The sequence below is a fragment of the Branchiostoma belcheri genome, unplaced genomic scaffold (assembly GCF_001625305.1).
Source record: "Branchiostoma belcheri isolate BF01 breed outbred unplaced genomic scaffold, Haploidv18h27 scaffold47, whole genome shotgun sequence".
NCBI lineage: Eukaryota > Metazoa > Chordata > Leptocardii > Amphioxiformes > Branchiostomatidae > Branchiostoma > Branchiostoma belcheri.
This window is the reverse complement of record NW_017804098.1, coordinates 1,791,743-1,809,970: the sequence shown is the minus strand read 5'-3', so window position 1 is coordinate 1,809,970 and position 18,228 is coordinate 1,791,743. Positions and strand designations below refer to the sequence as shown.

The 18,228-nt window shown below is 39.8% G+C and overlaps 2 protein-coding genes across 6 annotated transcripts in view; one reads left to right on the top strand and one right to left on the bottom strand.

The window, feature by feature from the left end:
- Positions 1-3,257, bottom strand: part of LOC109479263 (stAR-related lipid transfer protein 3-like) — a 17,446-nt gene extending 14,189 nt beyond the window's left edge. Inside the window, exons 1-2 of one of the 2 annotated variants that reach the window (XM_019781217.1) lie at positions 3,119-3,257; positions 289-555 (exon numbers count right to left, since the gene is read on the bottom strand). In XM_019781217.1, coding sequence (XP_019636776.1) covers positions 289-555; positions 3,119-3,151 — 300 coding nt within the window. In that variant the 5' untranslated portion in view covers positions 3,152-3,257. Of the gene's footprint in view, positions 1-288; positions 556-2,148; positions 2,322-3,118 lie in introns of those variants that run through there. The other variant, XM_019781216.1, reaches the window with a different exon arrangement.
- Positions 3,258-3,508: 251 nt separating this feature from the next.
- Positions 3,509-16,831, top strand: LOC109479262 (UBX domain-containing protein 4-like). 4 transcript variants are annotated; one of them, XM_019781211.1, is made up of 15 exons: positions 3,509-3,719; positions 4,497-4,602; positions 5,871-5,899; positions 6,538-6,656; positions 7,599-7,812; positions 8,058-8,163; positions 8,752-8,796; positions 9,570-9,624; positions 10,301-10,411; positions 10,712-10,881; positions 11,432-11,534; positions 12,143-12,268; positions 13,034-13,099; positions 14,837-15,027; positions 16,245-16,831. In XM_019781211.1, the coding sequence occupies exons 1-15, from the start codon at positions 3,638-3,640 to the stop codon at positions 16,393-16,395; spliced, it is 1,674 nt and encodes a 557-aa protein (XP_019636770.1). In that variant the 5' UTR covers positions 3,509-3,637; the 3' UTR covers positions 16,396-16,831. The 4 variants fall into 4 exon arrangements, with proteins under 4 accessions (XP_019636770.1, XP_019636774.1, XP_019636771.1 ...); XM_019781215.1 differs by lacking the exon at positions 16,245-16,831 and adding an exon at positions 15,579-15,841 and having other exon boundaries at positions 14,837-15,064; XM_019781212.1 differs by lacking the exon at positions 8,752-8,796.
- Positions 16,832-18,228: the final 1,397 nt, after the last annotated feature.

Below are 18,228 nucleotides of genomic sequence, written 5' to 3'. Positions count from 1 at the left end.
CACATACAGCATAGGGGCATTGTGACTGTATTTCTTTGTTCAAGAATGCCAGATCAAATGTGGAAAATTAATATATATATTACCAATCAAGGATACATTGTAAATACCTTAGAAATAACATTTTTCCCTTTGGGTATCCCTCAAATGGCCCCTTTTTTAGCTCAAATTTTTAAAAGCTCCGCACCACAGAAGGAGAGCCCATCGACAGACGGCCAGTACCACTATGCTAAAATTACATCCTAGCTAGAACCCTGTTAGTGTTTGGTACACACACACATTCTTACTTACATTCCCTATTGCAAAAATGAGCCAGATGAGCACCACCAGTCCAAAGTCGAAGACCAGGAAGAGACAAAATGTCCGTCGAACTGTGGATATTTTCCCGCGGTCGAAGTCAGGATCGTTTGATACCAGGCTATTCTGCATGGAGCTCGTCCTCTCCAGGGACTCTGCGTAGTTGTGGTTATAGACGGGAGGTCCACCATTGTACAGAACACTGGCTGCCTGCTGGGCCTCTACCTGCCGAGTGGTGTGACGATCCATGTCATCTGGGCTCTGCAAAGGTAATAAAGTAAATCAGTCAACCTCAATTATTAGGTGCAAAGCTGCATTAGACTAGCAGCATAATAAGAATACTTGAAAAAGCATTGTGATTTGAACACCTTTTTAAAGGTGTTCAAATGCATTTTTTTTTCTATGTCAGCTCTCACTCAGCATTAGCAGCAGGACTGCCTAGACAGAATGCTGTCAGAGTTTTGCACTGAGGAAAGAATTAACTTCACGTTTGAATCTTTGTCTGTCCCTGATCTTAGCTATCTCCCTTGGAAGACTGTTCCAGAGCCTAACAGTTGTAGGTACAAAAGTTCTCATATGACTGTTGGTGTGGGAGACAGGGACCACCAGAGTGTTTTTGTGATGGGATTTTGACTGGCGTGTCACCCGCCGCACCTCTTTGTGTTTAGGAACAAGGTCGTTTAGCAGGGCTGGTGCCTCTCTGTGATACATGCGGTGGAAGAGAGTCAATGCACCAACTTTCCTGCGGTGGTCCAAAGGTTGGATGCGCGCCTTGGACAGACCAGCTGGGGACAGTTTCATGATTTTCAGGGCTCTCCTTTGTATAGAGGCAACTTCGAGGCGGCCGGCCGCCAGGAGCGCAATTAGTCAGGCTATTTCCCAACCTACCCTAGAAAAACCTGCCGACCCTACACTTTTTTTGGGGTGTACCCCTGCAATGGACATATAAACAACGAGCCGTAATCAACCTTTTCTATCCTCCATAATATGACACCTGAGTGATAAAATGTTAGTTATATATACAATTAGTTTTCTAACATTGACATTGAAAATAAAAGTGCCCTCATGCAAGTTTTACTTTGTTAAACTGTATTGTATAAGTTGGTACCCTATATAAGTCTGAAAAAAAAGATTATCCCTATATATAGCTACCTACTGACCCTAATTTTTTCAGGACTGAAACAGGAAATATAACTTTTTCCTTAAGGCCTTGTATTACTAAAACTTATACTGTTATAGTATATGTATGTACAGCATTGTTTCAATGGCATATTTAAAATGCTGTGAAAGCCTCTCTTTCCCTCCTACTATGTAATAGAACCATTGCAAAAGTTTCACAACTTGTAGTTCTACACTAAACACACATGAATGCTGTAGGGACCACATGAATGAATGAATGAATGGACGGATGGATGAATGAAGACCCTTATATTGTACATACCCCCTAGGGTAAGTACAGGTCACAACAAATAGATACTATTTGATGACCCAGGTTTAATCCCACTATCTTAATTAAATTAAATCTTGTCTGCTAGACTTAGCTGGAGTAGATGACCTGTAGGTCACCCATCAAGGTCACCTAACCTTAAAAATGTTCAAGTTCTACACAACTAGTTTTGCTTGGAAACTTCTCCATAACAATTGCTTATACAATGTATCATAACATAGAAACCACCTAGGTCCACAGCAGCTACATGGTAAGAGTACTAAGACCATATTTCATGACATGAACAAATATATGTAGTTGTTTTTCACAGTTTCACCTAGCTCAGAACATTACAAATACAAGGCCATAACCTTCTCAGAAACACTTTTTTTCTGTCTTAAATTTTACAAACAAAGGCAACATATTACCACATTGGTCACCAAGTTCCTAGAACGGGAAAACCAGGACTTGACATTAGAAGAAATCCAACTCAAATTTAGAACTGGCATCTCCTAAAACGTGCACAGAAAAAGGGGAAGTTTTTCTGGGTGGGACAAAATGGTGGGCCAGCAGTTTGGCTGGATCATGTGATCATGACTGGTGGACTTTGTCCTGTAACGAGTTTACATTGTGAGCTACTGATTGGACAACCTTAGGTAAGGACAGGTGTCAGAGTCCAACAGGTGGGCATAGCATTAACATAATAAATGCAGAGTGAAGTATTATGGGCTTCTAAAGTATTATGGAGCAAGGCAGTTAATAGAATGTTCTAACATTATAATTATAATATCACATTTTAAAGCCTAATTATCATCACATTATTAAAGTTTTGCAGATTCTTCGACAATTTTAATGAACACAATAATTGACAGATTTCAAAAGTTAAAAGTTTCAGATGATTTATAAATTGTATTACAAACATTATACGTATAACATTAATGCATTAAATTATGAAAATGCCAGAAAAATAACATAATGATGCCAGTTCAGGTACATTATATATGTTGCCTGTTTCGCAAAACAATGTTTAACATTAAGTTAATATTGGAGGGGGGGGGGGGGCTTTCACCCAACTGCCAGCTGTGTAATTTCCAACCTTTTCAACCCCCCATTATTTTTTGGAATGGCTCATATCTAAATGTAACGTTACATCACATGATCTATGAGTACAAGGTCACACTTCTGGTCTCTTCTGCACTTGGCTCACAACCATGTGACTTTGCTGAAGTGCACAAAGGTCATATAATCGAACCTACCATACAACTTCAAATTGACAACATGTAAACATCATTGGTATGCAACAACATCATTTTCACATGTCAAAAACTTCCTTCTAATTCTATACTCCTGTCTCTACAAAAAACACCAAAAACTCCACAACAAAACTCCAAAACATACCGTATTGATGGACATGACGACTGTGGAGTTCATCTAAGCACAGGTGAAAGTAGAAAAGAGGAAATAGAAAGAAGATTTCAGCGCCGCAATGAACAAATAGAAACCGGACTGTCAGCCATATTGTCTACAATATCGTACGATCAGGTGATCATTGCTGTTCAACACAAAATATATCTCATGCCATTCAAAAGTCTTCTAACAATATGTATCAGTTTATGTATTCCTTAATTGACAGCCAACAAAAAATGTCATCAATAAATATAAATTTGTTAGTTACTAATTTAGAAAGAGGTAGTTGTGAATAGTTGTGTAGAATATACATTTATCAGTTGTAGTTTTTTCAGGCAAATATTTTAAAAGGGTTGAACAGCTATGTATCCCACAGTGCATAGCTATGAAGTGAAAGCAGGACTTCCGGATTACGTGTTGTTGAAAGTGTGTCGCAAGAAAAAAGCTCCAAAATCCGGATTTTATAAAATTTTAGTGTTTGTCTGCGGTTCTGGACGGGACGAGGGCATCATGAGGTGGCATCCAGGCCCCATCCCTGCAGCTATCGGCGAGGCGAAGCAGAAAAACGCCGTTTTCGTCATCTACGTCGAAGGTTATTTTTGTTTCCTTGTGCCGTGGGGAGGGGGGCGTTGAATATTTTTCAACGTGTACATATCATATCTATTATCATATTAATGTATGGTAACGGGAGGGGTCCGACCTATGTTCCATGCAAACGCACATACATGGTAATAGTTTATCTGACCAAAAACCCGCGCAACATGAGCTATATTATTGACAGATAAAGATAACAACAAAATTTTAAACTAAAAGCTTCACAGCTGTTTTTTCACTTCAGTGCAGCGCCTTGCACACATTATGCTACCCCTTCAAATTCCTCAACCTCCTCTGTTTAGACAAACAAACCCACAAACCCACAGCTTGGCCGCCCCAAACGATACATGAGGGCATGCATGCCCTTTTTCGTAAGGCGTAATCATGCCTTTTTAGCCTTCGTAATGCGTAAGCAGCTGTCCAAAATCAACATAATTCGTAATCAGTACATTAGCCGTTACGGTAACGCATAATTGGTCAATTTTATTCTACATAAAGCGTAGACAGGTACTCTCATCTGCCAAATAAACATACGGGTACGTTTATTTTTTGGGGCCCGAACATCCACCCAGTACGTTCTTATTTTGCACAGTACGTTTATTAATTTTTTGAAAATCAGTAATTTTTTTCAACTTCGTGTGAAAAATTTAAGAAAAACGTTGTCTCCATTACAAACCCCTTCATGGCTTGCCTGCTTTTTTATTTCAGCCACCTACTCTAAATTTTTGTGAGAAGGCTGTGAAGTAAAAGGATGTGTTGTTGTTTTCTGCTTCAGGAGAAGATGACATGTCAAAATCGATGACAGAAACCTGGGAAGATGCGGAGGTTGAGAGGGTATGTCAGGAGGCTGGATTCATCGGCATGAAACTCACAGCAAACAGGTAAGTCTTTTTAACCTACCTGGAATGCTTTCACTGTAGGTATTTTTAGGCCCCGTTCATGATTAAAAATCTGTTGCAAATTGATTCACATTGAAAAATATTTCGAATTCTTTTTAAGCATGAAAGGTTCCGTTGCGATTCATTTTGAACTACCTCGCGAGGTGGTCTAAAGCAATACATAGTGTTTCGCGTTAGTCAAATTTCGCCTTACGAGCCGGGTTCCCAGGAAGTGTTTAAAGAAATTGTGTTAACTTATACATATAAAACGCAAGTCAAATCGAGTTGTGAAACCGTTTCCACTATGGGTGCAGGCTTTGAATGGCGGACGCAAAATGTTTTCCGTATCAATTCGGAACGTGTCCATACCGAAATACGTTTTGAATCATGAACGGGGCCTTACTCATACTTTAAAATTATGAAATCATGATAGGAGTTAAGTATGATTCATGTCAGTTTCACCAAAAGTCTTTAGATTATTCTATTTGAAAGAAAATAGTAAAAAAAAAAGAAATGTGTGGAATCTGACTTATATTTGTCTATCACATATTGCTGAAAGTATCATGAGCTGTCTGTAATCTAATTGAATGCAACAGGACTTAAAAATGTACTAGTAAAGCTAAGGTCCCAATTGGGAAAAGGGGCCCTGGCGGGTAGTTCCCGGGCTGTTTTTTACCACTTTCGGGCGGGACCCCGACGTGGCCCCGCGGGGCACCCTGCGGCTACCGGGCTGTTTTTTGGCCCGTCGGGGCCCCGATAAGAATTTAATTCTGAGTTAAATTCTACCCGGGCCCCGCTGACAAAAAGACGCCGTGACCTCATCGTGAGAACACCGAGAGGTACCCCTCCGGTTGCCGGCATTCCACCGGGACACATTTCTTACGTCACAGACCAGATGAACAGAATAAAGGTGTGTACTTCGTAAACCCGGGTAAAATGGGTGACCTCACAGATCAAATGATCACAACAAATACGTGAATTCTGCATTACGTATAGGTCAATACAAGACATCGTCAGAGAATCTGCCGGGTACCTGCCGGGTGCCTGCCTGATACCGACCAAAGAGGGTGACAAAATTTCTAACAAAATGCTACTGAAGGAAACTTTTAATTGTGACCACGACAGCCGATGCCCGCTCGACTCCTGAACCCGGCCGGGGCCAGCCGGGGCTACATCCCCGACGGGCACCGGCGTAATTGGGACCTTAGCTTAAGTATTCAACTATGGCGTATATTTCTCAATGCATTTATTCCCTATTTGCTTTCTTACAGTGAGGCATGTGTGCAGTTTTCCCAGATTTGTATCCTTTAAGTTCATACCTGGGCAAATCTATCTTAGAATAGATTAAGGCCACAGCAAGTAATTTTTATGGATGGCATCAGCACGCGCATTAATTTTTGCCTGATTTTGGAAAAAAAACACAAGAAATTTTGTTGCCTTCTGACTGTGGTCAACATGCCGAAAATGGACAAAGATATCTGTTGCCATGCCGGAAGGTGGATGGCAGATAACTATGAAGAGAGGAAACAAGAAAAGGCTCTGATTTAATGTTTTGTTTCTTACTTTGATGCAGTGATATGTGATGCTGACTGTGTATATGTGATGTTCCCACTGAATCAAAACCATTTGTACAATGATTGAATCAAAATTTTGAATTCGAAGGAACCTTGTTTTTTTCGGCCTGCCTTGTTTTTTTTTCACCCGCTCGCATTAGATTTGCAGTCTGCAGAGGATGTCATCCATAAAATTTACTTGCTGTGGCCTAATGTTGTCTCCTAGTATAAGATAGACTATTTGTGAAAATTATTATTGTGGACTAACTATAGTTTTCTATCTATTTTGGTCATCTAAATTTTTTTTTGACATAACATAATGTCGAGCACCAAAAAGACACCCCAACATTATCCCATTGAGAGAACGTTAACAGAGGCACCCCAGATCCTGTAGTCTGCATCCCTTCCACATTTTTCATCGGAGACAACGGAGTTCCCCTGGAGGTGGTGGGAGGTAGTCTGCCTGTCAATCAATTCTTGGAGAGGATTCAGAAGGTTAACCAGGTTTGTTTCTCTCTTACTAGCACTTCTTATTATATATATCTTGTTTTGTTTTGTTTTGTTGTGACCTGTACTTAGTGTGGCAGAAATGTGCAGTAAAAGTCTTCATTCATTATTAGACACTTAGAAACTGTATAAAGGTAGAATAAAGAAAGAGGTATTCAGTCATCTCATGTCTACCAGTAATGACCATACAATAGAAAAACTATGTGAATTTATCTCCAATTGCTTTGAAAAGAGAGAAGAAATCTTCAAGGCCTAGATTAGTTTATTCTCTAGTAGTTGTCTTAAAAGACTTTTACGTTATTCTGTTATCCTTGTATCCTATGTATCATGTTACTCAGTATGATGTACATGTAACATCACACTCTGATGTATGCATTTAGCCCCATGGGCATGAACATGCAAATACTAGTAAAGATTCATTCAGTTATTGGGCCATCTTCATAATCCTGCTCTTTTTACACAAGACAAAAAGTAGGTCCAAATTTTGAAGAAGAGCTTCATTGTAGATGTACTTCCGGACAGAGTTTTCCTGTAATGGGGCAATCTTAGAATTCCCTACATCCTTACAGCCTCCGATGCTTGCTCGAAATTAATTTTTGGGAGTAGGTGCACTGGTTCCCCCCAACCTAAAAAATTATTTTCTGACACTTAGATGCCTCAGGCTGAACAATATCCTGCATAGTATTATACAGTTGATATGTACAAAAATACACAAGTGCACCCACAGAAAAAATTGGGTGCACAGCTCCAATTTTGGGTGCACTAAGGTGCACGTGCACCCATTATTTCCAGCCCTGTTATACACGTATCAATATTTTATGAATGATTATCGACATCTGTCCTGTACTTAGCCCAGTGAAGCAAAATATGTCTAGTAATTATAAGTTTTGAATTCATTTATGTATCCGTTTATTCTTTTTTCCTTTGTTACTGGAACAGCTCCACCAGAACAAAGACCAGGTGGCCTCCCCTGCACCTGTAGCCGAGACCCCCCCACAGCCACAGGAACCCCCCACCCCCTCCCAGGTAGAGGTAAACTCCCCCGTGGGGGGTGGGGACACTGAGACTGTCACGGACAAAACAGAAGAAACTACTTCAGGAGACGTGGAGAAAAAAGAAGAAAAGGTGGAAGAAAATACTGCTGTTGCCACAGGTAATATTTTGTTTGGCTCTATGTTTTCCTTTGGTTCTTGTATCATGCATAAAATTATGCCTGTTTATCAGTAATATTTTTGTTCAGTCTTCGAAGATCTGTTTTTTGCCTTCCTGCTATCAAGCATTCCATTTCTCCTTGCAATTTTTTTTGGTTGAAGATGGCTTTTTTTAATATAGACACCAGTGATTACCAGTGTTTAAGCTGCTGATGCTGCTTTTTTTATTGTTTTTACTTTCAAACAGGCACTGTTGTTGAGGACGGCCCAGCAAAACCATCACCCTCCTCAGTAGCAGCAGCAGCAGCAGCAGTCGTCTCATCAGAAGAAGAAAAACAGCAGAAGTTAGAGAGGTGTGTTAAACACTGTCAGGATATACATGGTAGTGATCAGTGTGATATCACAACTCTACCAATAGACCCGTTCAACTTTCATGGATCGCATTAACTGCTTTCGTCACAGGGGGGACATTTCGACTAGAGACCACGTCACACGGGGGACATTTCGAAAGTTCCTTTCACGGATCGCATAAACTGCATACATCACAGAACAAAACAACCTTAAATTGTTGTACAGAATGCCACCATACAAAGTTGGTGCCTGTTTTCCTGTCATTTCCGCATATATTACCAAGAAAATAGACACACCTAACTTTTACTTAGTAAAAAAAATTATATGCCAGGAGAGACACCGCGGGCGCAAGCCACTTCAGCGTTCTAGAACGACGTTCTTTCGAAATGTCCCCCCTGTGACGTAGCAGTTTATGCGATCCATGAAAGTCGAATGGGTCTATTGGTGTCTGCCTTGATTGAAATCATCACAATATTCAAGAACCACCAAAATACAATTATTTATAGTATCTCACTCATGTAACATTTAATTTGTATACCAATTGTTTTGGCTGCCATGTGAATCATTATGCTATGATCTTACATGCTTAGTTTGGACAAGTCTTCAGATACAGACACTACTGACAGAGTGGAAAGGTTGGTACAGATTATTTAGGGAGGGTTGGATCATGGTAGCCTGGGTTCCAGACCCATAGCACACTGGACACAAATATCTCAGTGAGCCTGGGTCTGGTAGGGTCAGATAGACCTGCCACTCGAACGCTCAGTATCTGAGCGTAAGGCCCCATTGGTGGCACAGCAGGAAGCAATTCTACACCTCTGCTATGATTGGTTAAAAACTCCCAGCTGGATCTTTGAATCTTCAACAGTGGCCACCAGCAGATGAGATAAAACTGTAGATAAGATGTATTTTGTCCTGGTGTGTTAGAGGACTGTTTACCTAAACAAACAGGAAAGCCTGGGCTGTACACTACTTCTACTATTAGACTAAGTTCTGCTGTTATTTTGTAAAATAAACTCCAAAAACATTTAGAAAATTGACTGGTTAATGATTAACTGTTGAGCCCAAGATTGTCTCCTGCTGACCAATGGTGGTACCATGTAACAGGCTACCTGTGGTGTGAGGGGTCATCAATCACAGCTTCTCCTCCCTATGCTCGAGAGCCTTTCCTAAGAGACCCTGCCAGACCCTTGCACACTGAGATATTTTGTGTCCAGTGTGCTTTGGGTCTGGCATCCAGGCTAGGATCATGGTGAAGTGAAAAAATATTCATGATAAATGTCAGCAAGTGTATTTCATACTTCTTCATAGTAACTAAACATAAATCTTGGTAGCATCTTCATAATTGTATTTCATATCCATGCAGTTTTATTTTATTTGAGCATTAACGAGACTCTTTCCACAACAGGGCTAAGAGACTGATTGAGGAAAGAAGAGAAGCGAAGAGACTAGAGGAAATTGAGGTACATCCTCTTATACCTTTGTGTAATTTGATAAGGTATGAAATAAAAGCTAAGAGGACTTTTCTATATTGGCATCCATCATACTTTTTTTTTTAACCGAATTTAACGTCATTTTTCCCCAAACGGGGGTTAGACGTGCTTGCACCAGGTACAAGTCTTTTTTGAAGCAAGATTTTTACGACTGGATGCTCTTCCTAACGACAACCCAAACCTTAGAAATGCGTGTTAAGTGCCTTTCCCAAGGGCACAATGTCTGGGTGCAAGTCTGGACATGTCTGGGTCCAACCCTGGGGATTGAACCTGGGTCTTCTTGCTTGACAGTCGGACGCTCTATCCACTACACCACACAGACGCCACAACTTGTTAAGTTGTTTTTGTTTCGCGTAGGTATGAGGCTTGAAATAGCATGGCTTTCTGATTGGCTTAGAACTGACCAATCATGTTGCAAAATGCCTGATAGCAGATCAATCACAACCATCACATCACATTGCAGAATAAGCCAATCGTATTGGACCATTTACTAAGGGTAGGCCAATCATATTGCATGATTTACTAAGAATAGACCAATCATATTGCATTGTTGTTCAAAAGTGGCCAATCATATTGCCTGACAATATTCCAACCATATTGCACAAGTACTCTGCACTGTGGCAAAAATGCTTTTTCTATTTTGTAGGAAGCGAAAAGGAAGGAACAAGAGAGGCGGCGTCAGGGTCAGGAGATGGTGAAGGCCAAACAGTCCACACAGGAGAGACAGGCCAGGGCCAGGGCAGAGGAGCTGAGAAAAGTAAGACACATTGCCATTCCTGTTACTTTTGTAAGAAGTCATTTTAGGAACTGGCAGATAGAAATTTGTATATCCAACAAGATTTTAAACTTCCAAGAAGTATTTTGGGGTTTCATGACCTTCAAGTTCACCCCTTTTTCTGTGTCTATCCCACTGCCTGTAAATTTTCACCCACCCATGTGCTGTCTAGACAAATTAACACAAAAACCCAAAGCTCTGTCACCCAAAACAAGACTTATATACCAGCATTTACATGTATATGTAATGATGATTCATTTGAATGGTACATTTTTGTATTAGGCAAAAGAAGAGGAGAGACTGGCCAGGGAGAGGGTACGGGAACAGATAGCCAGGGACCGAGAGGAGCGGGCCGCTCGGTACAAACAGGAAAAGGAGGAGAGGGAACAGGCCCAACTGGTCAGGGAACAGGAGAAGGCTGCAGAGGAAGCCACCAGACAAGCTGCTAGAAGGTACTGACTGGTATTTTCTTTGACAGATCTTGGAGGTAGATACTTAGTAGTACCTGTGTCTGTCTGTGTGTGTGTGTGTGTTTGTGTGTGTGTGGATAGAGTTCAGCATGAAAAACATGCATATTGTGTGTATTTGGATAGCGTTCAGCACTAAGGACAGGCATATTGTATGTGTGTTTGCTTGTTTGTGTGTGTGTTTGTGTATGAGTTTGTGTGTGTGTGTGTGTGTTTGTGTGTGTGTGTGTGTGTGTGTGTGTGCGTGCGTGTGTGTTTGGGGGTATTGTTCAGCACCAAGGACAGGCATGTTGAGTTTGTGCGTGTGTGTGTGTGTGGATAGTGTTCAGCACCAAGGACAGGCATGTTGAGTTTGTGTGTGTTTGTGTGTGTAGATAGTGTTCAGCACCAAGGACAGGAATTTCTAGTTTGCATTTGTAGATAGTGTTCAGCACCAAGGACAGGCATGTTGAGTTTATGTGTGTGTGTGTTTGTGTGTAGCGAGTGTTCAGCACTAAGGACAGGTATGTTCATGTTTATATACCTTTCCCACCAGTGAATTTGCCAGACTGCAGTTCCGTCTGCCTGACGGCTCGTCGGTCACCAACACCTTTGCCTCCAGCGACAGTCTGGAGACTGCACGACAGTTTGTAGCCGAGGTGGGGATAAAAGCAAACTTTTTTATTTTCTTTAGATATTGGTAAGGCCACGCCAATTGAATTTGTTGTCGCTCGGATTCGCCCTTTCCATTTTTTTCTGATTTGCCCCCCCAAAAAAATTTATAGGTTCTAAATCAACTGCAAAATGCACAATAAAAGACATATTTTGGCTCAAATGGTTGAAGAAAGTCCTCTTCTTCCTTGTTGTTAAAGTTTTTCAATGTAACAATGCAACTTTGTTTCATTTTAAGTTCAAAATATATTGTTTTATTATAAACCAGCCTGGTATGTTCACTTCATAGCTCATATTGTACCATTTCCGACTATCACAGGGTTCCTTGGCCTGTTTTTTTTAATTTTTTTTATTTCGCCCTGTCGCTTCATACTTTTTCTGAAAAAATCCAAGAAGCAAGAAATTAAATTGGTGTGGCCTAATTCTGGTTTCCCTGTTACAGCTCTTTTTTAGTTTAGCATCATATTTATGAGAATTCTGTGTTATTTGTAAAACTTAGCCACAATGTTTTAAAAGTCTTTTCCAGGTTTTACCTCCTCCATTGTGTAAGATAGTACTGTCAGTTAATATAACTGCTGTTTATTTGTTCTTTTAGCAACTTCAGTTGCAGAATTTCGCCATGGCGACCATGTTTCCACGCCGACAGTTTACAGACTCCGACATGGCGTCCAGCCTGATGGACCTGGGCCTGGCTCCCAGCGCTGCTCTGGTGGTTCTACCTGTAAGTAAAAAAAACAATTTTTACTATTTATGACTGTATAGTACTTTGGCAGAATGTCCCGTATAAGGTTGTATTCGCGCATATAAGATCAACACTTCGTCTGTAGTTGCTAAATGTTATGTTGAAAAAGATATCCTCTGCAACAGGCAAAATTCTGATGCAACATTGACCAAAAATCCAACGAAAACCGTGAAAAAACAGGGTTCTGCGCAGGCGCAGTAAGTTCTACCAACGACCATACACGTGCTTGACTGTATATACAAATGTATGGCCAGACGAATTTAATTTGTTGTTTCTCGGATTTGCCCTGTGCATTTTTTTCTGATTTGCAAAAAAAAAATTTTTTTGTTCTAAATCAACTGCAAAATGCTCAATGAAAGACAAATTTTGGCCCAATGGTTGAAGAAAGTCCTTTTCGTCCTAGTTGTTAAAGTTTTTCAATGTAACAATGCAACTTTGTTTCATTAAAAGTTCAAAATCTATTAGTTTAATTATAAACCAGCCTGGTATGTTCACTTCATGGCTCATATTGTAACATTTCCGGCTATCATGGGGTGCCTTGGCCTGTTGTTTTTTTTTCGCCGTCGCTTCATATTTTTCTGAAAAAGTCTGAGAAACAAATTAATTTGGTGTGGCCTTATGACTGTATATGTAAATGTAATGCTTCTGTGTTAAGTTGGCATTTTTGACAAGTCTTGTTATAATGTTTTTTTTCTGTTTTCTTCTGTTTCTGTCCATGTATATGTATGTGTGTGTGTTATCCAGTCCAAGTCTCTGAAGGAAAATGTTGCACTGTCCTCAAATGGCCCTTCTGAAGCTGTTGCCTTTCAGGTCTGCTTTTTCTGTGTTTTTTTTCCATACTTTACTGCATTTTGAAATTCAATGTACTAGTATCAAGAAAAATTCATTTTATGTGGAAGTGTTTAAAGGTATCCAGTGCAGTTTGTAGGCCTTCGAAACCTGATTTTTCAAAGTCAATATTCTAGTCATTTATCTACTATCTACATACTGAGTTGAAACCACACTATCCCAGAGTGTATTCTGACAGAAAATGGTTACTGAAAGGGCCCTAGACTGATTTTTAGGGTACCACCCAGAAAATAAAGAACTCATCTTGGCGCTTGTTTCTGCAGTTTTAAATGCCCAAAGTATGAAATGCTGATTCAAATGTGCTAACTTGTGATATGTTGTGTCAATATCAGAAAGATTGCCCTATTCAGAATATTTTCAGTTTTGCTGCCCCAAAATCGCATTGGATGCCTTTAAGACTGATATATTTTTTATTCGCAACAGTAATTGTATTTCCTGTATTTACTACCATACTTTCCTCTCTGTTACTCTGTGTGCAACACTGTTGCTTCGCTTGCTCTAAAATGTCATATTATTGAATAAATGAACATTTGTCCTCTTCTACAGTATCCTTGTATACTAATAGAAATTTCAACAGTAACAGATTTAAACATCTCTGTCGATTTTAAGCATTTTCTTACATTGCAATTAAGAATAGCTGCGAACATGAAAATCTAAATCTCTCACAAAACCCTTCCGCGGAAGGATGTCTCCTCCCCCGGAGGTAAAAATGAGTTGGTTTCACTATTCAACAGACCAACAAAACACTTCCATTTCTGTCATGGCCAAAGACACTCCGATGTTCATCACACAAGGCTCCGTCTTAACTTCAGTCAGTTAAACTACCGTCTTTTTCAACATTATTGTATTGACTACCCTACATGTAAATGTGGCTATCATAGTGAAACAACTGAACACTACTTTCTACATTGTAAACTGTATTCCAGTCAAAGAAGTACTCTGTTATCATCTCTCTCCAACATAGTAGAGCTACAGCATCTCAATGACAGTTCCCTATGTTCCTTACTACTTCAAGGGTCCACATCACTCTCACACCTACAAAACTGTAATGTTTTTGATGTAGTTCAAAACTTCATTTACTGATAGATCACCAACTTGTCTTGTTTGTATTTATCTTGGTTTTATCCATCTTCTAATTATGCATGTATCTTGTCAATGTGTTTTATACTCGTATGTTTTTGAGTAGGTGTTATATAAGCAACTTTTGCTTTTTGCACAATACTCAATAAATATATGTGAATAAATAAAAAAAACGTAGGTTGAGATATCAGGCCACACCAAGTAAATTTTATGCATGACGTCCTTTGGAGACCCTAAATCTAATGCGAGAGGGCGAAAAAAAAACAAGAAGGGCCCTAAAAACAAGAGGCCTAGATCAGAAATATACTAAGAGACGACAAATGTTAGGACACAAATTGAATGAGGTGACACAGTGTAACAAGCAAGAAGTCTTTTATTCATCATCAAAACAGCAATAAATCAGGTGGAACAGCAGTTGTCGTCCTGTCCTGTTTTCACGTTACGGGTTTCACGTCAATCTGACGATTTGCGGCACTGTCGTGACTCTTTGGTCATAGTTACAGGAAGCGGAATTTCTTGTTTTTTTTTCTAGGAACAGGCCAAAATCAATGCGCGCGCGGACGTCATCCATAAAATTTACTTGGTGTTGCCTTACACGGTTTGATGTTTTTGTTCTAGGCTAGATCGGGAGGTTCTATGGTTGCGTCTGGAGGGTCGGGAGGTCTGATGGACCTGGTGTGGCTGATTCTCAGTCCTCTGGCAGCCCTGTGGAGGTTTCTACAGACTTTCCTGTTCGGTACACCTCAGAACCCCAGCAGACCACCCCCACCTACACAAGAACAGGCCACATTCTCTAACTCACCAACAGGGTAAGCTAAGGGCTAGGGCTGCATACTATACCTAAAAATAAGAAAGACAAACTGGAAAGGCTACAGAATCAAGCTGCAAGATTTTGTATGAACAACTATCATAATGGAAGAGGTGCTAGTGTCACGGAAATGAAAAGAAACCTTCAGTGGGTGTCACTGGAAGACGGAAGAAAAATGTCCAGACTATGCATGATGTACAAAATGACTAATAAACTGGTGGATGTCCCAACTACTAAGTACCTAATACCAGCTCAGAAGAGAACAAGAAATAGGCATACCTTCAAGTACCAGAGTTATCAACCAAGGATTGAGGTGTTCAAGAATTCATTCTTTCCTAGAAGTATCGCAGAGTGGAACTCACTGTCACCAAGTACAGTAGGGGCATTTTCATTAGATAGCTTTAAACAATGTCTAGAGTTAGAAGTTCAAGGGTTAGGTGTAATAAATCAATTGGTGTAATATAGCCAGCTGCCGCGGTGCTGCGTGCCTGCGAAACTGGTGTGTTACGCCAAAGGGTGGTTATACCGGCTATGCAGATACAGATACAGAATATAGCACCAGGCATAGGTACTAGTGCTGAGGTTTTAGTGCAGGTCCAGACATGTACGGAATATGGTAACCTGTGGTGTCCAATAATGGCAGAAGCATGAAATGTAGTACATGCGTATTCTAATCATTTTCCAGTGATCAAGTTTCATCTTTCAAGTTCTTGAGCCGAACCCAAACTTATCCTTCATATTACATGAATGAATTTGCAAACATTGTACGTTGAATATGGTGGAAGACAAAACGCATTTTATCTCAAATTGTACCCTCTATAGCAATTAACAAAATGAACTCTTTGACGTAGCCTCCAAATTCTACCCAAACTTTCACACATAATATACAAATGAAAACTACTCTCCTCTTAACATCCAAAAAACTACAAATTACAGAAAAAGGGATCCTTTGTCTTCCTCTGTCTTCAAAAAAGAAGTCAAACCCAGTAGTTTTTACTAGTAGTTTCTTAGTAGTTATCAGTAGTTCTATGTGTACTAATTATCTGTTTTTATACCATATGTTTCTTCTGTTCCTGCAATTAGCCCTCGGGCATGAATTTGCAATAAAACTTGGTGTATTATCCATTGGGATTAGAAATATAGTCTTAAGCAAGAAACATAGACCAAGTCCTACAGTTAAATCTACTGTGTCCAGTCATTTGTTTGTTTATTTCTCAGTGGTGAGGTGAAGAGACGTCGAGTTCAGCAGGACGATGACGTCCCCAGGGGCGTGTCCAAGAGGGAGGGGAACGTCATCCGCTTCTCACCCAATCAGGACCCAGATGACGACCAGAACACCTACAACGGCAACTCCACTCAGCAGATGTGATTCTCACTGCTGTCAATCATGTTTAGATCCCGCCCACTCAATCAAGTTTTGGCCCCACTCATGTGTCAATCAAGTTTAAGCTCCACCAATCATAGAGCAAGATTGGGATGTCATGATGTAGAAAAAAAAGTTGACCTGCTTTTGCTTGTTAAGACTTCAAAAGGGCTTTGTAAGGTGAACTTTTATCAATACCAAGAAAAAGTATTTTATTCAAGGTCATGTTGAAAGCAATTCCTACAAGCTCCATTTACATGAAGGGGTAAAGTTATACCTAACTTAATGCTGTTTAAAATGTTACTTAGATATATCAAGGCTGTGAAAAGTTTTCTAGGAAAGTTTAAGCTGAAAATACAACATGTAAATGACTGATAACAATGAAACTGTGGATATGACTGGAAATTCTACTGGTGGGTGTATTTGTCACCATACAAATGTATAACTGTTAACTGATTCAAGTTTGGAGTAAATTTTGTAGAGGGAGGGGAAAGAAGGCATTGGCATTGACCCTGTTTTATGTTTGCAGTTGAAGCAAGCATACAGTAGTGCAATACATGACAACAGAACATGCAGTCATGTTGAGTTCACAGTGACAGTAAACTGAAAAACAAAAACACAAAACAAGCAGAAATGTTTCATGCTTTACAGTACCTCTCACAAAAACGCTGAAATAGATAATCAACCATAAGGAAAGACTTTCCATCAAACAGGAATTTAAAGTTTCTGAACCGAAAGTTGCAAGAGGAGTTGTTTGGTAATAATCCATTGAAACATACCCATATTGATTAAATACATTCAGGGTTCTCACCAGGATTTTTTCATAGCATAGGGGTCAGGTGCAGAAGGGCAACTTTCGTGGCACAAGTCCTGCATTGAGCGGAAAAAATTTGAAACTCACAACCTCCTGAGACACTATTTCTTGCTTATTGAGGGTCAGATTTTGTGAAGTTTAGGTTTTCCCTTTGCTAAAGCATCATTTTAAAGTTATATTTTCATTTTCTGCAAGATTCATGAAGGTTCTGATCTCCCAAAAAAAACAGGCCCAAATCACAGCATAGGGGGCCCAAATCACAGCATAGGGGGCCCAAATCACAGCATAGGGGGCCCAAATCACAGCATAGGGGGCCCAAATCACAGCATAGGGGGCCCAAATCACAGCATAGGGGGCCCAAATCACAGCATAGGGGGCCCCTATGTTCAAAAGGCCTGGGGAGAACACTGACATTTTCTCTGACTTTTCTGGATATGAAACATTTGCACATGTTACATTTTTTTTTTGCACAATACCGAGGAAGTTACTATTCCTCAGTTAAAAACTAAATCACTACATCACTAGATGATGCTACAATCATATTACATCCATCATCTAGATAATTGGTGTCAGTTGTACAACAGACTGTATATTACAGTCAACACTTTGTTAGATTGGATTGCTTATTTTAAGTTGTTTTGTTGCAGAATTGTCCTTTGCAATTTAAAACTCAAAATGATTGAACACAAATTTTATGAGAAGTGATCTCATTAACCCTTTCACCAATGCAATCTGGTGTTGATAAATTTGATTTGAAGATGAATTGTAAACTAAGGTAAAATCTCACCAGTAATACTACATGTAAGTAGGTTTTTAAGCCCTCATAACATATTATCAGGACTTTAATGACCACAGCACTAATCATATTCTGTTAATATTATCAGAAAATATTTCTTTTAAATATTTTGGTGTTAGAAAACTGCTATTCTTACTAAATGTGAATATAAGAAGGGTCTACATACATAAATGTATGAATTACAGCAAAAGCACAGTTACTAGATCTTGTTAAGTTATACCTCAAATTG